The following is a 21685-nucleotide window of genomic DNA, read 5'->3' as shown; positions in this document are numbered from 1 at the left end:
TCTAGATACTACTGCTTTCACAGAAATAACAACCAACTTATCCCATACACTTGTTGCTTCCAGTTCTCAAGATCAGTACTGTCCATATTTTTACTGGAGGCAGGCGGTGGAGGGGGAGAAACTGTGTCAGAAGAAAAACCCACCAACCATAGCCAGAAAGCATGTATGTGACAGATGGAATTAAAGATACAATATACAGGTTGCTGTAGCAGTTTCCTGAGAATTAGGTAAGATTCTCACCGTCATGCTGATCCAATTCAACTACGCAGGTCAGCCACAGCTGCTGATTGTAAGTAGACAATGGTGGCGAACTTAAATTAAATGGCTTCAGCTGTAAAAAACCGCACAAGGTTAGCACCAGCCATTTTTCTGTTACATGATATATCTGTAGCTACAATAATGAAAGGCATGTTAGTTATGTTTGTGACAATATTTTTGGGAATAGATTTAATACATGCTACTGTGTGGACAGTATGATAAGCAGCTCAAATATAAGTCTTCCAGAGAAGTAGCTTAAACAGCACACATATTTTACATAGCACTGAAGTAAGCAAAGGTACGACTACTCAAAGCACATAAAAGCAGCAGCAATAAAACAAAAAAGTTCAGATATGAAAAACAAAATCCTGAGACCTAGCCTGAAAATAAAAAGTCATTTCTAGCACTTTACATCAAAAGTCAGGTTTGTGACCCCTCATCTGCTACACAGTTTTAAACCTGTTCAACTATAATTATGAAAACAACAACTATTTTTCCACTAGGTTTCCTAAAAATCCCCCATTCATTTCAAAAGCATGGAAGATATCATTAACAGATAAAACCTATGTTCAGGAAAGACTTTTCTTATTTGATATAAAAATACGCTTTTAAAAAAAATATCCACCCACAGTACAGTACCAATCCAAACATGTGACGAATAGACCAAAAAAAGAAATGTTCCCGTGTATTTGAAGAAAATTTACTTTAAAAAAAAATCAAAACAACAAAACATTTTTCGCACTTTCACAAAAATTACTTTAGATATTAGGTTGACAGTGAAGAGCTAGACAGAAATAAAAATGCAAGGACTGAGAACCAGAATATGAAAGATTTCAAAGAATGAATGTGAAGTTCATATCAGGAAGCCAGATCCCATGTCTTGGTCACATGACAGTGAACAGTTAAGAAGAAAAAGAACTATTCCTTCCCAGCTGATAGAAAGGAAGATCACAAGAGGGTCATCATTAGACGCCACTGAGAGCATTGGTTTTCAGTTTATGTTCTCAATTTCTATTTCTGGACCCCCTACAAGAATCTCCAACATGAACTCACCAGGGAATCCTATAAACATTCAAGTGTTACTTCATCAGAAATTACTGTGCAGAAACATCACAGGATTCTCTACCTTACCTGCTCACAAAGTAGGAGAATAGAAATTGATGCTGGGGCACTCATGAAATAACACAGTGGTAGTACAATATTGCACATTCAATTTCAAACCGGAAAGCACCATGTGGCCAAGAAGTTTTCCAGTAAAAATCTAAATACTTAAAATAATTTGGGGGAAGGAGGGGAATGTTTAACATTACTGACATCAAATAAAGTCATTCATGTAATCCAATTATATTAATTAACTCTTACCTTTAGGCTGTTATTTAAGTCGGTTCTTGCTACAGAAGTTTCAATTACATTAGGACCTACACAATAGATAAGAAGGAAGAAAGAAAACAATATTGAAGTATGTGTATTACTGATAAGTAATGACATAACTATAGGATTTCAAAAGACTGTACAAAATACCTCCCTGCAAAGCAGGTAAATAGTATCCCACTTTTCAGATGTTTAAGCTGAAGGGTAAATCACTTAGACATTTCAATATAATTAATATACTTGGTCTGAATGTTCCTTTAAGCCTCTCTGCCGTAGTATTTCTAGGCATGATTAAATAGGAAGTAAATTATAAATCAAGAACTCCATGTCAGAAGCCCTGCATGTGTACTCTAAAATACTACAAGACACCGCATGGTATTTTTCCCAAGCTAAGCTGTACACGGCAGTCATGAAAGTACTCAGCTACAGAAAAAACTAGCTAAGCACCAGTGGCACTGTCGTCACAGCAACTTGAAGCTCAACAAGGGCTGCAAAACTCACCTGAAAAAACAGCGTATTTAATTACACTATAAGGTTTCTATAGCCAAACTGATACCATTACCTGATTTACATAGAGCATAGCATCCATAATGCATTGCACTCAAGGCTTGGGTACCAGGGCAAACACATCCCATTGTATTTGAGTGCATGATGCTAATGCCTTTTTATATACGTGTAGTGGACCTGCTTGTACAATCACAGTAACAGTACTTTCTGGCTTGTGCTGGATTTTCATCGCATTGTTCTGTTCAAGCCAAGATACCCACTTCTTTGTTTAGGAACAGTTCTCAGTCTACTCATATTGGGCCCCTCCTTTTCTATAGAAATCTGGGGCTATAATACATTATGTATATCATCACATAAATAAACATGATTACATAAAAGTTCTAGAAACAATTTCTCCTAAAATAATCCATTTAATAAATGGAGTGTCATGTCCAATTGTAGTGGGAGATGTTCAGCTCGCTACCAGACTTTCTATGCAACCATTCCTCCAATCATTCTGGATACAGACACACACACTTAACATGTAGGGATCAACTGCATCCATCCACTCACACCCTACCTCTAATTCTGTATGCAGTAAATGGGAAGCAATAAAATCATAATTTATGTTAGAAGAGACCTCCAGAGACCATCTAGTCCACCCTCTTGTTTAATTAGATCAGGTTGCTCAGAGCCATGTCCAGTCAAGTCTTGAACAGCTCTAAGGACAGACTCCCACAACCTCCCTGGGCAACCTATTCCAGTATTTAACCACCCTTATGGTAGGAAAAAAAATCCTAGTATCTAACTAACTGGAATTTCTTGTGTTCCAGCTTGTGTCTGTTGCCTCTCACCCTATCATCATGCACCTCTGAGAAAAGTCTAGCCCCGTCTTCTCTGTATCCTCTGATAAGGTTGTTGTAGACAGTGGTACGGTTTCCCCTTAGCCTTCTTAGGTATGCAAGAACACGTGCTACTGGGGAGAAGAGGAATGCATGCATGTATGTACATACACAACAGTATGTACTCACACACGCATATGTACATACATGAACAGACTAAACCAGAAAAATGAAAAGGAAGAGTAGGAAAAGGTCTGTATCTATATACCGGCGTGTGAACAAACACAGAAGAGATGTATAGCAGGTAGAGACATAGGCAGGACATATATATGTGTACTTGGGTCACTCTAGAGGCTTCCCAGTCACAGTAAGATTTCTCTGTACAAATGGTCTCTCCCCTTATGTATTCGGTCTGGCAATTTAATGTAATTTATTAATCCTCAAAACATGCTGTTTCAGCCACAAACTTAGTATTAAAAAAAAAATGCAAGAAAAGCAGTTTTTCACAAAGACCATGGACTTCAAAGTTACTACAGAGAAACAATGGAAAAGAAGGAAGTTTATAAACGGGCAACATGGGATCATTCTGTGCAAGAATTATTTTAGGTTAGCTGTCATGACAGCTCTAAACATGCAGCATTGCTTGGGCTTCTATAACCAGTCTAATTACAATATTAGCCATCTTACAGACTTCAAATGGAAAAATGAAGAATTTCACCCATCACACTCAAAGCTTCATATTAGAGGTACAGTTCAACTTCACTGACAGCCACTCACTATAAAGTCAGTTCTGCCTCATCGAACTTTTCAGTTCTCAAGTACGTATAAACAGGGCAGATGTTTGGAAGGCATTTTTGTTTTGAAAAGCATAATTCAATTTTAGTAAGTGCTCACAGTTGATAAGTCATTCTGTTTCAGTAATTAAGTCTTAACAAAAACAACAGAATGAGCCTTTTTAAAAAGGGGTTTTTTTTACCGGGAGATATGAACCGGTATTGGGGCAGAGAGATCATAGTCCCAGTTTTTAAGAGCAGCAACCAAAAAAATAATGAAGTTCTACTGCTATAACTGCTACTCCTCTAGCAAGCAATATATTAAAGCTTTTTAAAGCAACTGACCAAAATGATACTGTGGTCTTTTTATTAAAAAATGGTGATTAAATTACATTGCTATTGCTTTTCTTTTAGTTTTGCTCACTTAACAGAATCACATCTGAAAGCAAAGAACCACCCTGAGGTGGTGAACAGGAAAATTGCACAGGTACAGAAAATTATCTCTGCACCTTGGATTTTTGTTGCACTTGTCTCACCCCAAAGATAACATAGACCCCTTGGGAAAAAGGAAAGAAAGTGGGGAAAAAAACCCCACCAAGCCTGTGTATGGCTTGGGTTACAATAACTAAAGAGCAACAGCCATCTCAGATTAAACAGTCTTGTTTTCTTAGATGAGAAGCAAGACTTCTGCTAGGCTTCCCAGACTGCAGATAGAGATGTTGAGTATGGGCAGTGGCATATTCAAGTAGCACATAAACCATGGATGTATCTCCCACTTTTTCATTTACTTAGTGGGTTTGGTGAGTTTTGCTCAGACTGCACCCTTTAATGAGGGAGCACTCTATCATTAGTGCCCCTCCCCCTATTCACAGGAAACAAGGACCTGTCAACAAAAGCTGCAAAAAACGTTGCAGTAAGTGTTCAGTGGGTCTTCTCCCAAGATAAATAGCATTCTTTTAAAAATCATTAGGTTATAATAATGAACTGTGTTCACGCTATGTCAACAAAACTATCCGGCAAACCAATCTTACAAGGACAAGAATCCCACAGCCGTGCCAGTTCCTGAAGGGGATCACAGGTGAGTCCTGGGACCCCAGCAGGGTACAGGTGACTGAGTGTCGCTTACAGCAGCCAAGTCCCCTGGACCAAAGGCAACCACATCAATAGATCACTCTGCATGCAGACAGAATGCAACATACCAACACGGCTCTCTTGCAGGTTCTGCTACCAATTAAGAATGAAATGCTCAGTTTTCTCTTCCAGTGGCACTGTTTTTTGCCTAGTCTTACATAAAACAACTTTCTTGCATTTCTTGCAACTGGGCAGTATAAATACACAACTACAAATATGGTTCACTTTTTAAGCCAAATAGCCAAATGGCACTAAATTAAGTAATTCCAGGTTTTTTTCCTTTATCATTCATATAAAATGCATTTTTGTAAATGTATTTATACAGTATTTTAGTGGCTAAATAATGCCCTTCAGCATCCTTGGCCAAGTCACAGGAATATCAGTGATTAACCTTTATGAACTGACAGTCTGTTTGGACTTTAGGCTGCTACCATAAATCAAACAGCAGGAAAGAAGGTTTTATTTCACAGACAAATGTTATTATTTAATGCTAGTATGAAGAATGCACTGCCTACAAGGCACAGATGGGCACAAAAAGCCCAAACAGCTGCCTCCAATTAATTTTCCCATTCTTTCCAAGGCAGGCAGGAGCAGGGATGAGTCTCAGGCCTGGGCAGCCTGTCTCATTCTAAAGTAAGTGAAGGACAGGGGCCTCCCAGATCACATCATGACTCCCACAAAGGTCTTTGAAACCAGAGACCTAAGCTCACAGATGTTCAACAACAGAAGTTCATATTTTTACAGTACTAAAATATTTTATATTTCTGTGGCATTTATCACCTAAACATTTAGAAGGCTTTACAAACACCAACTTCTTCACAGGAAATCAAGTATTAGCACTACCATTTTACAGATTGAAATACAAAGAAGAAAATTAATGTAGCAGTCTGCTGAAAAAAATATGTTACAATGAAACTGGTTTTGTTTTACTTTAGTGACTCTCCCCAATGGAGCAGTTGCAAATACCAAATCTGTGTAGATAGTACTCCTATGAAAAAATGAAATGGAAGAAACACTTCTCCCTCCCTGTCAAAAGTAATGCTTCCTCAGACACCTCAGGGGCAGTAAGCTCATTAGCATTTAAATACATCTGTAAATACCAACAGGTTTAGACAAAGCATACAAGAACTGTACTCTTTTAAAAAGACAACAGCCTTACCTGCTATTCCTATGAAGACTGTCAAACCAAAACAAACAAAGAATACTACAAAGACCAGAACAAAATGCCGTTTGGACAGCGTATATAATCGCATCGGTGCCAGCCTACAGGAAGCAAAAGAAAGCACAGAATTAGCTGTCAGTCATATTTCTAAAGGCGGAAAAAAATAAACCCCATTCATTCCTCCACAAAGAAAATTAAACCAAACCGTGAGGTAACATGTAACATTAAGAAAAAATATATTAATGCTGCTTTACAGAGCAAGGATAACTACTAGGAATTATTAGATATATGTATGTGCACACACATCCATGCCCCCAAATGTATGAATTTTGCCCATTCTTTTTATGCTAGGGCTTTTTATTGTCCTAAGACTTGAGCAAGAGAAAGTATTTCTTAGAGGGAGAAAAAGTTACATTTTTTTTAGTTCATACATTAATAATTTAAACATCCAAGATACCATGTCTCCTGCAATGACAGCTTAACCTAAAGGGATTGACATCACTAACAAGTCAGTTACCTGCACAGGATCCTGATGAGTTTTCTACACCCTATATATATACTTCACCCCTGCATGATCACTCCTAACAAGGAGTAAGGCAGACCTCCAGATCTACCAGATGTGCATGGTCAGGCTCTGCATTCTTGTCTGAGCTTCACTAAAGCTTGGGAAATAGAAACCTGAACTTAAGTTTATTATTAGACACTTAAATACAAATATACATAAAAGCAATGACACCTCTTCCACAACTGGTTGGTGGTTATCATTAGGTTAAAGACAAAATAGAAGGGAAAAAAGTATGGAAAGGATCAATTGCATTCTCTTGGAATCAGGTAAAATCCAGTTTTATTAGCTTAAGGGAAATATGATCAATGAATTAATCCTATGAAACTTATCTCTCCTTTGTCTTCCTTTTTGTTAAATGCATAGTTCAAAAAAGGACAAATCTACTATGTTTCAAAATACAGCCAACATTTTGTTTTCAGTTATGCCAGAAATGAGCCACCATAGTTGATTTTCTACTGCTGTTCCAGTAGGTATGATCATAGAAAGCTATACATTTTATATGGGAAAGCTGTAGGATTGGGGGTGGTGGGGTGGTGGTGTTTTCTGATCAAGTTGTAAAAGCACCATCATGGAAAGAAATGAAAGCATAAGACTTTAATGACAGTGCTCCCTTTCAGCTTGGAATAAAACTTTTTTTCACCAGCTGAATGGTGCTCTTACTGGCTCACCACATTAATGAAGAAATGCAGAAAAGGTGGTGGAATCCTTTCCATAAGCCCAGCCTGAATTCTGGGATCAGGTACCCCAGCCCTGCATGCTTGGCAGCCCTTAAAAGCAAGGAAAACAATTTCCCTTAAACTAGTAAAAGGATTTAATAATAACATGTATTTTCTTTAAGAATCACTGCATTCTCTCCAAATGAGGCACTACAAAAATAATTACATTATTCCTTTACTGTAAACTTTGAAAGATCCAGATCTTAATTTAACTCACAAAGGAGGTGCGGAAGGGCCGAAAAACCCACAGAATTGAGAACTGCAAGCAAGTAACTGTAAATGTTACAAGTTTGCACAAACTGGCTGTACAGGACTACGAGCACAGCACCTGCAAACACAGTGTAACTTGCCTTGCCACATGCCGTTACACTGAACAAAAACCCCACACCAGCCTAAGAAGTCAGAATAGCTGATTGTACAGGCAAAAAAGGTAAATTGTACATGAAATGACCACAGTCATAAACAGGAACAGATCAGATCTCTGTCACAGAGATCATCACACCGAAGTCTCACATACAAATATGATTTTCAGTTGACTTTGAAAAATGCCAATTAATAGAGGCATTTCAAACCAGAACTTGCCTGCACAACTTTTGCAGGGATATAACGACAGTATTTTCCTTAAATCAATGTCTTAACACCTCAGCCTTCATATACTTAAATGACTTTAAAGCTATTATATCTGTACTAGTACTAAAATAGCTAACTAAAAAAATAATCAGGGTGCCTTTTGCTCTCTGTTCCAAGGGCTCCTTCAGTTCCATAGATGACCTGATATTCCCTGTCTGCCTAAGAACACCATGTATGGGATATTATATGGAGATACCAAAATACTAATCTTAACAAGAAAATCCTTGATATAAAAAAATGGTACATAAAATGTTGATATGCCTAAATTAACTATAAGGGTTCGAGTGGATACCAAATGCTTCATGGAAGAGCCCCCACTGAAGACCACTCAATACACAGAAACCAGGTCTGGATTGGAAAGTCCATGAGTTGAAAATAGCTAAAGACTGGAAGAGTACCATACATACGCATGAAAGTATCACATATGCTCATGCTGTTCCTAAGAGCTTACATCTGGGCTTTCACTTGACAGCTGCAGTCTGATGCAGGATACTTCTGACTTGCTATGCATATTCTTGGTTCTTTTAATAAGCTTCCTATTTTCTGAGTTTTTCTAGACATTTCAAAGCGTACAATGTGAACATGAAAAGCAGCTTCATCTCCATAGTCCTTACAGGAAATTCACCAGAGTTCACCCAGCCAACACTCACAGCTTTACAGCTATCAGCAATTATCACCATGGTTTACCCATACGCCAGAGCACAGATGCACTTGCAAGCTCTCGAAGAACCATGTGCCAGACATTGCGTCATTCTTTATCCCAACTCCTCTCCAGGTGGTGCAACACCTAGTAGTCAAAATGGGTAGGTATACACCTACCTAAGAACGGTCATGCTGGCACTTTACAAAGAGTGGAGGGACACATTGTGTCTTTTCCCTTCTTCTTTCACATTGGTACTCCTGAAGTCTCATTTAAGCCACTGACTGTATGTGTGTTCTTTACAGGTCAGTAAGGCAACATGGACACTTTCTGTAAGAGCAAATATAAAAACTCGGCCAAATCTTAACTACATTTATCATGACAGCAAACAACAATTTACAGCATTCCTATCGGATGATGTATTCTTCATTGCCCCTCGCTGCAGTAACAGAATCTGCTTGTGTGGTTTAGGTGTCTCATTTCAACCTATCACCAGCTGACACACAAAGCAAATAAAATGATCCTCCTCTATGGTCATTGTTTAACATCTGCCTTTTGGACAGAGATTATATAAAATTTATGAATACACGTAAGTGCAAGTTGATGACCCCTCACTAACAGCTTCTTTCTTATATCTGAAAGGCCTAAAAAGGAATGAACTGTTTGAAAGGCATTTATGGGAAAAGCAAAAAAGGTTCCTCACTCTGGAAGAACCTGTTCAAACAAGTAAAGACCTGTGCTTTGCTTTACCAATGGAAGAAGCCTTAATCAGCCTAGCCAAGGCAGTCTGAAGTTCAAGACTAGCCATCCAAGTGTCTGCAGATTTCTCAGGCAGCTTTTACCACCTGTACTGCATTTTATCCTAACTCGGACAGAAACTAAATCTTTTATAATGAAATTAGATATGTTTGAAACTAACTGCAAAGGAGCAGAAAACACTGAGATACAAACAGAGAAATGTTATACATAGACATCTCACATAGTAGTCAGTAAAAACTAAACTGCACTAGCGCAATCTGTGATAGACTCAACTATGGAAACGCACACTCGTAACAGTTGCAATCTTCCAGTAGCTGTTCATATGTGAGATGTAAAGGTAGGCTAAATCTTGCTCTTTGAGTAAAGTTTTGGCTCAGATGGTTAAGCAAAATGTTTCTCAGGCTATTCCTCATCTTCAAATCACTTCTCATGCCTGCACAACACAGCCTTTACTAGAGTAAAGACTATAATGAAAAACAAAGCCTTTTATACAATAGTTTTCACTTAAGACTCTCACTTTATAGATGGGGAGGTTGTGACAAAATTGGGATTAAGCAGTAGGTAGCACTGAGTTGATACTAAAATCAGAAATAACTCGCTTCTATACACAGTAGTTCTTCTGACATATCAGCCTCAACATTTCCGCCTCCAACTGCTCTTTTCTATTTTAGGCTCACTCCCAAATAAAACCATCAAAACCACTTTGATTCAAATGATTATATATACTACCTACATTCATTGTACTGGGTCTATCTCTACGTACTGCACTTTCTCACGGTTTAAAAACATTGCTTGCTTTGGTGTCCCTCAGAAGACCTTGAATTCCTTCTTGCAGATGTATTCCTCAATGGTTAATAGCTAATGAGGCAGCACATGACTACATAAAAAGATACATACAATTAATATTAACAGTACTATGTAGTACTATTATACAACTGACAGCTAACCATGACTATGCTAAACAGCTCGCGTGCACTGGGTGGGTTTGGCTTTTTTTTAGTGTCTTCTTTGTTGTGTTCATTGAAGTCTGAATAATTAGTCATAGCTATGGCTCTGCCCATGCGGAGACACATCCGGGAAAACAAGTTTTTCTTTTTCCCTAACAGCCACAACCTGAGAGCGGAGATACGGGGGGTGTCACCACATACGAGGAAAAACCGCAGCGTTCCTCTAAAGAAGCGGGTAGTCACGCTCAGGTTTCTGAGTGGCGAACCACGGCCTCAGAAACACTAACTTAACCCCCGGTGATCTTATTGCCTCAATGCGAGTCAACGTGTATAAACTGAATGACAAGATTCAGCTCTGCACAGGGGAAAAGCTTAAATCACCGCACCCGGCCAGAGGAAGGCATTTCTTCTCCCCGCCCCCGGCCCCAAGCAAACAGCACGTCCCGGTCCGCCAGCCTCGGGTCGGTGCGCGCCCCCCGAAGACCTAGCGGACCGCGCCGGCGGCCGAGGCGGGGGCAGCCGCGGGGCGCCCAGAGCCGCCGGCAGGCTCCCCGCCGGCCGTTCAACGGCCGCTCCCGCCGCCTGCGCCCGAGCGCGAGGGCAGCCCCACGAGCCCCCACCCCACCCGGCAGGCGCGAGGGACCCCGCCGCCGCCGCCGAGCCCCCACCCCGGCGCGCGGGTGGCGACCACCCCGCTCCTCCCCCGCCCACCACTCACGGCTCCATCCCGGCGCCGCATGCGCAGTGGAGGCACCGCCTCCCCCCCCCCCGCCCTCGCCCGGCAGCCGCCGCCGTGGCACAACCGCGAGTGGTCCCTCGCGGCGGCTTCCGCGTGCGTCACCCGGCCGCCGCGCGACTCGGGAGACGTCACGGCGGCACCCGCTGCTCCTCCGCCGCGAGGCCGAAGGGCGACGCTGCTGGCAGGGGGCGGCGGCGCTACGGCGGGCGGAGGGGACACGGGCCTGCGCTCTGCGGCTCGCTCCCGGACGCAGCGTCGGTGCTGGGGGCGGGGAGAGCGGCCGTCGACCCTGGCTCCGAGCAGTCTCGGCGGTCGAGGCCTGGCCTGCAGCCTGAGGGGCAACCCGCCCTCTCCCGCGCCCTACCGCAAGCTGGAAGCGCCTCTTCCCACAGCAAGAGCCGCCGGGGCGGGCAGGGGGCGCAGTCACGGGCCGCCAACCCGCCCAGGCAGTCCCGACTGCCGCCCGGGGCCGCGGGAGGGAGAGCCGCCTGGGGAAGGCGGTTGAAATCGGGCGCTGTGCTTCGGCGCTTTGAAGCGCCACCTTCGCGTGGGTGAAGAGGCCTTGAGCGCAAGCGTATGGCTTGTCCTTCCCTGCGGGACACCGGGGGTTCAAAATACACCCTTCTGTTGGGGCGACAGCGGTGCTTTCCGCACTCCCCGTGCCCTTTTCCAGCCTGTATCCTGGTAGTAGCAGCCACGATCATCACAGGGAAATGTAACCGTATAAACAGAGAATACATGAGACGCAGAAGTGGTTCTGAGCCTGATTTAAACCTACCCATTTTAGGCGTAAGCACTGATGCAGCTTATCCATGCTGAACACGTGTGTGTTTAGTGCCCATCAGAGACGGCCTCCCAGTTTGCAAATGTTTTTTTTTCCAGCCTGACCAAACAGCGGTGGCTTTTTCAGCAGAATGAAAGTGCCATTGCTGCAGCCACCTGCACGCAGCTTTGTGGTATTCAAGAGGTGTGATTAATGTCTCACGTTCACAGAGAATTTAGTCAGCTCACAAGCACTGGAAATGAAATCCTAGGAGTAAGCTACTACTACGTTAAACACACTACTTAATACAAGTCTCCAGATCTCACCTAATACTATTTTATTCTTGCACAAATGTTGAGATAAAGTTAGATTTTGTTCTGCTTTCCTATTAAATATCCTGAGACGGGGCAACAAAGATTGTCAACAGACACATTGGGTAGAGATTATGAGAATTAGGCAAGTTTAGGGATTTTACCAAGTTACATTTTGTATTCATTTTTGATAGCTCTAATATTTGTTTATAAAAAGGCAGCACTGCAGTTACTTAAACATCTGGGGATATTTGGTGTCTAGTCTAGGATAAAGTTCAGAGTAACTTCCCAGCTGTGGTGTTTAGTCGTACACATAAGGTAGAGCCATCCCAGGATGACCCCAGAAATATTTAGATAGATCAGTCAACATGAAATGTAAAGATTTTCTCTTCAACAATCAGATACTTACATTTAAAGTTTACTTAGATGGTAAGATGATTTTATTGCAGTGACTTTTTAAAAGTACTTAACTTTAATAATATTCCTTTCATTCTGTTGGCCTAGGGGTAATGCATGTCATCCCTGGTGACCTGTGGGACCCAGTATGTCTCTTGTGTAACACCATTAAACCCAAAAGAAACATGCTGGGAATTGATTCAGTCATCGATAGTGGTATTTATCCTATCAGTTAGATCTGTGATTTACAGCACTGACGTTCATTTAGTAATCTCATAAAAAGGCTGTCTTGAGAAATGTGTGATACCAAGGGATGAAGGAAAGGCATTTATAAATTTTAAATCAACAAGAATCACTACTGTGGGGCAGAAAATAAAGCTTTCAGTAGTCAGGACAACCTAAGAAACCGTATCTGCTCAGAACAAGGTAGCACTGCTGAGCCACAATTTGAAGTCATTAGGTCTATGACTAGACCTAAGTCACCGGTGATTATGACATGCAGTGTGTAGCCTTCAGCACACTTCAGGCTTCTCCAACAAGTTCTCCCTGGCCAGAAAACAATGGAATGATGCTTACAGCATCTGTGACCATTTCCAGTGTTCTGGGAAGCATAGTTGCAGAGTTACGACTGCTGCCATTTATGTACACATATTTGAGCTATTTGGATGACTGCTCCAATCCCTCTGGCTCTCAGGTGTCTCCCTAACATGAATGAATTTATTTTTCTCAAAACAAAAATATGTTCTTCTCATTGAACAGGCAGGAAACCGAAGCACAGAGAGACTGAGTCTTGCCAAAAGTCACTTGGAGAACAGTGTGGGTGGCAGAGCTTGAAATCCAGCTCACTTCAATCAGCCATGGGACCACATTTCTCTTTGCCATCGACCATCTTCCAAAGGGTTGTGAGTAGAATGTAAGCACATACATTGCACCCTGTAAGTTTTGTGAAAACAATGGCATTGAGTTTACAAACTAAACACTCAGGGGGAAGGCACTGTGAAACCCGTCTCCTTCCACAGACACAGAGTCAGTCGGAGTCTCACTCTACTTTGCTCCTTGCAAGAAGGTGCCTCACTCTGTGCCTTGTCTGACCTGCTCTGGGGTGAAATCGGACAAGAAGCTACTGCCTGCCTCATCTATGGTAGAAACTGGGCAGTGTATGGTGATGAGGCTTGCAAGAAGAGGCAGGCTGATCTATGAATAAGTAGGCTGAATACTAGCTCAGCCAGGGTTCTACTTACACTAACCACCTTGACACTAACGCTATAGTTTCATGATCAGTTTATACTCACACCTACAGCTTTAGTGACAAAAGGTGAAATCCAGCCTCTCTGTAGCTCTTTGAATTTTGCCAGCACAAATATTTGTGCAGTAGAGTGGTGAATCAAATAATGGAAATCACCTGAGTTAAAAGTCACTCAGAAAAAAAATGGTGTTGTGCTGGATCTGTTGCTCAGTCACTGTGCAGCTACAGGAACACTTATGGGCAGACAAGGAAGAGAGCAGAAATGTGCGACTAGGGAAGGGAGAGCTAGGAAGGCTTCTTCCAGCTGCAGAGCCAGCTTATGGCAGCTTAAAGCAATCATGAAGCTACAGTGTTAGTCTCCTCCTGCTGTTTCAAGCCTTCTAGCCCTAGCTGTGCATTTCACACTGGGGTTACTCCGGTTATTCCCCCAATTGCCAGGACCCAGCAGTGAGCCCTGGAAGAACAAGAGAGGGGTACCAGCTGTGGTTTGAAGCAGTCACTGAAGATCCTGCCTGGGTCTAGGCTGGAAGCAGCATGAACCTTCAGGCAATTTGACTGCAGTTCTCCAGCAAGGTCTTGCTGACCCCTTAGCTACTCACAGACTTGCACTTTGAGCTCTTGGGAAAGATTTTAAGAAGGTGGGAAGAAGTGTAGCCTTATCCCAACAGCCCTCTCTGGCAAACTTCAAGTTTCTTCTCTGAAGCATGCAGGCACTAGTTTCTCTAAGGAAAAATGAACAACTTCTCTTTATTGCTGAGTGAAATGATGTGCTATTCTCTGGTCTTTTTGCCAAAGGAGCAGAATCACTCTGTGAATTAACTTTTCCCACATGTTTTGAAGATTAGCTATGTTTTAATGAACTGGAAACGCTAATAGGAGATGCTGAGGAATGAAGAATATTGGTATCATCTGTAATTACCTCTTCTGTTACCCGTATAAGCAACATCAAGCATTAATTAAAGCTGCAAGTTAAATAATACTTTTTCCAATGTCCTGTATATTTTCTTTTCTTTTTGATGTACAAAATACCATATTATTGCATGATAGGAGTTTAAAATGTATCCCTTATTTAAAGCAGGATGGGTTGTAGGTCATTTATCTTAATCTCTGGGTATTATTACTAAACTCTGCGTCAACACTGTGCTTCCCTGTATAAGCTGATTGGCCAGTGAGATATGTTCATTAACCTAGAAATTGATTTTTCAAGAATACTAAGTTGTTACTTATAGTTATGCAACTCTGATGTCAGACCACAATTTGGCCACCCTCCTGCTCTCTCCTCTCTATCAGGTAGGCACTTTAATTGCTTGCTTTCCTATCAAAATGTTTTCAGCATGCTGAACTCTTCAACGTTAGCCAGGGGACAGAGTTATGAAACTCCCACTGAAATAACTGTCAGCTGATTGGGAGGCCTGGTGTCTTCTGGTAAGCTTTGTATATCTCACCGACAGCATGTTGAAGAGATAAAAATGTAGATGTTTTAGTAACATTGGTACTAAGCTCTTTTCGTACCAATAGTTACTTAAAATTGCCTAGTGCAGGGGAGGGAGCTGTTGGCTGCCAGTCCTCCATCAGCTCTCCCTGCCCTGCCATCCTGTCCAGCAGGCATGCTAGGAGAGGAAGGAACACATTGGAGTGGGAGGGAGAGACACCAGAGAACAAACTGTTCATTCAAGTGGCTTGTTCGGAGCAATTTTTCAGGGGTATAAATTAGAATAATCCTGAAGTTGCTATAATAAATCAAGGGCTGATACACTTTGTGGCCAGGACTGATGGGAGACCGTAACACTTTTCCCTTCTTCTGCCTTCTCTGAGCTTATCTACTGCATGAAGCATCTCCTGGTGTACCACAGACTAATCTTAGGCATACCAAGTCCTGGCTAACCTTGCATTGGGGTTACTAGTTTAATATTGCCTGCATTAGTCTGTAAATACACAGTCTCTTTTACAAGCATACCATAAAGTGCCATGTCTGCCTAAGGGAACTATTAACCTAGACAGATGTCATCAATCAGTGTGCTGAGCCATGGATAACCCTGCTCTCTCCATCTCTCCCAGATGGCTGGGTAAACTAGCACTTCCTCGTGGGGAAATACATCAGGAGGCACAATTTAGAGACTGTTCTGGGCTGTTGGGCAGAACAAACCCACTAACATGGAAACCCCTTCATCTGTATAGTGTGGATGAGTGCCCTGGGGCTCTGCAGAGTGAGGATGGCATAGCTTGAGATGGCTGAGGAGCCTTCCACCCTTAGTTGTCACCCATGCCCACAGAACAGGTTGTTCACAGACAGCTGCTGAACGGCATGTTCAAGAGCACCATGCTTTAAAGGAAACCATCACCAAAATATATCACTAAACTGGGACAGCCTCAGAGCTGAATCAGAAATGACTCAGCCATCCATGCAGCGAGAACACAGTTACTTGGGGTAGCAGCTTCATCAGCCATCTCTAAGCTAGGTCATCACCTCGCACTGAATCCCCTGTCACTGAGAATGAGCACATACCAGCACAGTGTACAAGTAGTACTCCTGAGTCAAGAAAAGCTATTTCCCTGCTAGTCACAAAGGGGACTGGTGGTTTTCCATTTCTGTATCAGCTCTGCTCCAAAGCTCTCCAGTTCTGAGTTTTCCTGTTGGCGCTCAGAGAAGGATGTCCTTCTGTCCTCCTGAAATCAGGAGTGAGAGTGCAGCAGGCATTTTTTTTTTTTTTTTTCTGGAAAATATTGATTACCTGTAAACTCATGCCCCCCCTGCCCTCTCGTTCCCTACTACTTAATGGACTAGACTGCTCCATTTCCAAAGAGGCGATGGAAACTACCAGCTGATGGCCCAATGGCTTTGCTCAGCCAGTGGGAGGGGAGAGTTAAGGCTGGCAGTGGCTGATAGCCTCACATTTGTGAATACTGTGTATGAGAGGGAAAAAACATGCTTTTATATGGTTTTACCATTTCTTCATTTTGTTCGCCTGGTATAAGATATTATTTGCTTTTAGTAACCTGATTATTTTAGAGACCCTCCTTAGTTTTGAAGTAAAGACAAACCGCACAGCATTTCCTTGGTCAAATTTCCAAAATTTCTTCTGCCGTCAGAGCAGTAAGTATCTCCATTACATCCCTGAGTATGCTTATTTAAAACCTGATCAAACATACTGAATAAAATAGAAAGAGAGAAGAGGATGAAGTATCTAATTCTCCTTCGCATAAGTGAGAGTTGGCTGTAAGAAGAATGCATGGTAGCATCAAGAAACCCTCCTCCTTACCAGGAATCTAAAAAGCAGGTGCTGTTGCTACATCCATCCATAACGCTGAAGGGAAACACTCACCAGAGCAGCAGGTATGCAGTGACAGTAACAGTAAACTTATTTTATGCGAGGTCGCTTAGGTTAAGATCTTGGGAATGCAGAAAAGTACTAGCATGACTTCTAAGTCACAAAATGTTATTTCCATGCCAAGAACCCAATATTACTGCATTTCATTCCAGATGGTCTGCAGCTGATACCTCTTGGGGATACTCTCACTGAAGAAAGGGCAATCTAGCACTAAGTTTACAAGCTCATTTCATTTGGTGGAGTAGCGTCTTCTCTTTTCAATACAGACAGTCCCTCCATACACACTTTAAGTCATAAAAATGAGTTAATAGCAATTTACCTTGGAGAGCTCGAGTTTCTTCTGGAAACAAAGCTGAACAAATGCCTCTCCCAGGACCTCTTATTTGTTAATTCAAAACTTATGTCTCCCCTCTTTCTCCATTCCAGTGCCAATCTTCATTATCACACTGCCAGATGCACACAGGTACTTTTCCATCACTCCTTATCACCTCCCATGGCTTCTGACACCATGCTCAGGTACAAGGAGCCGCTGTTTTGACAGGCAGGATGGTCTTCATATTAAACTCTGCCACTGTCGGGCAGTGTTTCCAAACTCTGTGACTCTCTGTAGTTTTTGCTATTGTGAGCAATGAGGCAAATTCAATCTAATGGACCACCTGCCCCTTCACTGGGGAAAACAGACACAGTGTACCAAAGTCAAATGATCTAAGCAGAAGAACTGGGGCACTATACACCAACAGACAGAAGGACTTATGGTCAGATTCATTGTAAAATAGAGCTGGAGGAGACCTCACAAGGTACCTAATCTTTCCTTCTGTCTCAAAAGAGCATCTGCCAGATCTACGTCTTTCTTGGCATGTGACTGTCAAAAGTTTTTAAAGACCTCCAATGATGGACAGGCTACAGTCTCCCTGGATAATCCTTTCTATAGTGTTTTACCACCATTCCCGTTCATGTTTTTCTTAATGCCTAATATGAACTTGTATTGCTTCATTTAATATTACTCTGTAATCTCTTGTCCAAGACGAACAGGAAGTTTCTCTTTACAGAAATTCCTATTCTTCCAACTTGGATGTTTCTTCTTTTGAGGGAGCAACCCCAAATTTTCCTCACAGCTATGTTTTCTAGGCTTTTGATTATCCAGATCTCTGTCCTTATGCTCTCTTCCACTGGCAGTCCTTTGAAGTGTGGTGCCCAGAACTGGACACAGCTCCAGCTAAGGTCTGGAGTGGTGACGAAAGCAGATGGTTTAATTCTCACATCTTACGAACTGTGCTTCTGCTGTACACCCCAAATTACTTTACCTTTTTCACATGTGTAAGACAATGTCATTGTTGGCATAAAGCATGATAATTCCCATATCCTTTTTTACAAAAATGTTATATAACTGTTCATTCCCCAACCTGTATTTGCATGGCTGAATAGCATTCATTCTCTGTGTAGCTCCTGGCATTTGTTTCTCCTGATTTTCACTGTACTTTTTCAGACCCTTTCTCCGATCCAAAAATTATTTTGATTTATAACCCAGTCCTCCAATGCCTTTGGAGTACTTCCTAGACTTGTGTAATCTCAAAACACTGATGCTCTCCAGCCATCACTGTTCATTCATGGATATAGACGACAGGGCCAGACACAGAAGAAACATGGGTGTAGCCTGCTTGTCCCTTTTGACCTCAAGCTTTGCCAACCACTCTGATTGCCTTGCTGGTTTTGTAACTATTCCAGGATTGTTTCATGGCTGCTTTAGACCACGTTCCCCTGGCTTGCTATGACAGTGGAAAAGACGTAGGGGAATGCAAAGGGAAATTGCTTTTATCACCCGTATAAGGATGTTAATACGTGAGGGTAGGAACAGAGGTGTTGGACCTTCTGCCCAGAAGCGCTGCCAGAGCACGTTCCCCCGGGCAGGGCAGACCGCCCCATCCGCAGCGACGGGGCTCTGCCGCGCCCCGCTGCTGCACGCCGGTTCGGGGGGGCCCGGGCGCCCACGGCGCCGCCGCCCTGAAGACGGCCCCTAGGCTGGGGCGGCGGCTCCCGGGTGCCCGGCCCGGGGTCGTCGCATGAAGCCCGTCGCCAGATTTCCCGGTGCCGGTCCCCGCCCAACCCCCCCGCTCGCCCCGTGGAGAAGGCCCGGTTCCCCCCGGAGCCCCGACCGAGCGCCGCGGGGGCCATCCCGGAGGAAGGCGGGCGGAGCCCCAGCGGGCGGGCAGGGCCCTGGGCCCCGCGCCCCGGGGGAGAGCCGCGCCCGTGCCGTCCGTACCGGTAGTAACGGTCATCCTTGTAAGGGGTGAGGTCCTCCTTGATCTCCCGGTAGGTCTCCCGCACCCGCCTGCAGAAGCGCTTGACCTCGCCGCACAGCGGGCTCCCGAAGGCGGCGAAATCCGCCTCCATGCCGCCCCGCGCCGCCTCAGGCCCCGCGCTCCGCCATGGCGCCGCGCCAGAGCCCGCCCGGCGCTGCGCGGCCGCGGGGCGGGGGCGGCGCAGGAGCCGCGGCGGCAGCGGCGGCGGCGGCGGCGGCGGCGGCGGCGGCGGCGGCGGCAGGGGCGGGCCCTCGGCGCACGGCCCGCGCCCGCGGGGGCGGCGGGAGCCGCTTCAGCACCACGGAGAGGGGCGGCCGGTGCGCGCCGCCGCGGCCCGGGGGAGGCCGCCGCCCCCGTCCCGCTGCCGCCCCCGCCCCCGCCCCGCGGGCGTTGCGGTGGTTTGGGCTGCAGGAGCGGGCGGGAGGGCCGGAGGCTCCGGCTGCGGTGCCGAAAGCCTCTCAGCCCCCCGCGGCAGCTGACGCCGGGCAGCCGGCTCTCCCCCGGCCCGCTCTCCCGCCCGGCTCGGCTCTGCCCTCTCCTCTCCGGCCCGCAGCTCCCCAGGGAAGTAAGCAAAGACCTCGCATTACCCCTGCTGAAAATATCTGATTTTTTAGAAAAAAACTGTTTCGTTCTTAGAAACATACTAGCTCTATTTAAAATTCATGTCCTGATTTTTATTGCCTCTTTTACCCACCCTAAAGAAGGCCAATCTGCACCACCAAAGAGGGCCTAACGTGTAAAAGAAATACTATGCAAAATCCGCTTTTCATGGTCATAATGCTGTAAATGCTCCGACATTAAGAATGAAGCTGTTTAGATTTTTAGAGTGGCTTCTGCTGAGCTCCCGTCAATGTGCAGAGTGCCATGTTAGCTTCATTTGTATGAAACTTTCCTTCATAATCAAATTCACGTTTAAACTCTTTTTTAAATTATTTTATCAATTCAAACCTTAATAATTCCTGTGAATGAGTGGCAATGATGGTATCCATATTAAATATGAAAATACATTACTATCGATATGTCATTATTGTTTCCAGAGAGTATAAATATAGAAGTCTGCTATACTGCCCCTCCCATGTAAATATCTTCCCCATTCACGTTCAGGAAGCGGGTCTGGGGGTTTTTCAGCGTTGCCCTTACTCTGTATTTTATTACATACTAGAACATGCACTTTTACTTAAAAGCCTGCTTCGATATCTCACCAATATGTGGTGACAAGAGGTTATTCCTGGTGGTGCAGTGGGAGAGGGATGACACGACTTCCCCGGCAGGTGGGAGAGAGAGAGAGGAAGGATCACCTTTGACTGAGAATTTCTATTTCCTAACTCTGAATATTTCTACGCTTGAGAAGACATAGCAGCAGGGTAAAAGCCACATGCACCTTTAGGCTGGAGACTAGAAGGTTCCTAACAACCATGGGACTGTTGCTGTGGAGCAGTCTCCACAGAGGAGCAACGAGCCCAGTAAGCGTTAGGGTAGAGCTTGACCAGTTTCTGAACGGCTGCTTTGAGACCTCGGGACAGGCTCAGTGGGTCTCTCGCACTTCTCTGACTGTCTGTATGCTATAACTTGCCACCACCCTGCTCATTACAGTGCATGTGGCTGATGTAGTCATGTAGGATTTTCCTGGAAGTGTTTATTTCCATGTAAATTTTTCATTTGTCATTAAGATATAGCCATGTCTTCCCTCAAAGCAACAATTTAAATTCTTTGTTATGTATGATGACTGTGCTGCTTCCAGCTCTCAGGCTCAGAGGTAGGAATTATCAATGGGATCTTTAAATATTTACCAAAAGGAGGAAATAAAACGTTTAAGGCTTCAGCTGAGTAAAAACACATTCACTGCTGGGAGTTGTGTGATTAGTGTAGCAAAATAATAAAAAATAGGCTCAAAGATTAAAAACTGATTACCATTTAATTACTTGGAACTAAGTGACCTCTATTGCATTTATTTCTCAAAAAAAAAAAAAAAAAAAAAAACCAAAAAACCAACCAACTAACCAAACCTAAAAAACCAGGGTTTGCTTGAGGGCACAAAGCAGCACTATTAGAGAGATGCAATCTAGTTTCCTCTGTGCTGTGCTGACCATTATCCAGACTGGCTTCAAACTGTGTCTGTCCCCTACACCTTGAGTGCTGCAGGAGGAAATCACAGCCCCTGTGGAAGGCTGACTGTCAGGCCTGCAGGTTACTCATACAGAGACGGTGTTAGCACTGACCATGTACTAGCCCACCAACTTCTGCTATCCAGACAACCCAGACATTGTTTCAACTAACAATTACCGAAAGTTACAGGATTAAAATTACCAGGCTTGTGAATA

At 43.7% G+C, this 21685-nt stretch overlaps 1 protein-coding gene across 5 annotated transcripts in view; it reads right to left on the bottom strand.

Annotated features, from left to right (window-relative positions):
* Window positions 1-19455, bottom strand: part of TMEM181 (transmembrane protein 181) — a 32642-nt gene extending 13187 nt beyond the window's left edge. For 2 of the 5 annotated variants that reach the window (XM_059832822.1, XM_059832837.1), the window contains exons 1-4: window positions 10999-11006; window positions 6021-6124; window positions 1621-1676; window positions 241-331 (exon numbers count right to left, since the gene is read on the bottom strand). In XM_059832822.1, the coding sequence (XP_059688805.1) occupies window positions 241-331; window positions 1621-1676; window positions 6021-6124; window positions 10999-11006 (259 nt within the window). Of the gene's footprint in view, window positions 1-240; window positions 332-1614; window positions 1677-6020; window positions 6125-10998; window positions 11007-19324 lie in introns of those variants that run through there. The other 3 variants (XM_059832816.1, XM_059832807.1, XM_059832831.1) reach the window with 3 other exon arrangements.
* Between the last annotated feature and the right edge of the window lie 2230 nt (window positions 19456-21685).

Source organism: Gavia stellata, chromosome 2 (genome assembly GCF_030936135.1).
Source record: "Gavia stellata isolate bGavSte3 chromosome 2, bGavSte3.hap2, whole genome shotgun sequence".
NCBI lineage: Eukaryota > Metazoa > Chordata > Aves > Gaviiformes > Gaviidae > Gavia > Gavia stellata.
Note: the sequence above shows the minus strand (reverse complement) of the source record. Positions and strands in the feature narration are given on the sequence as shown.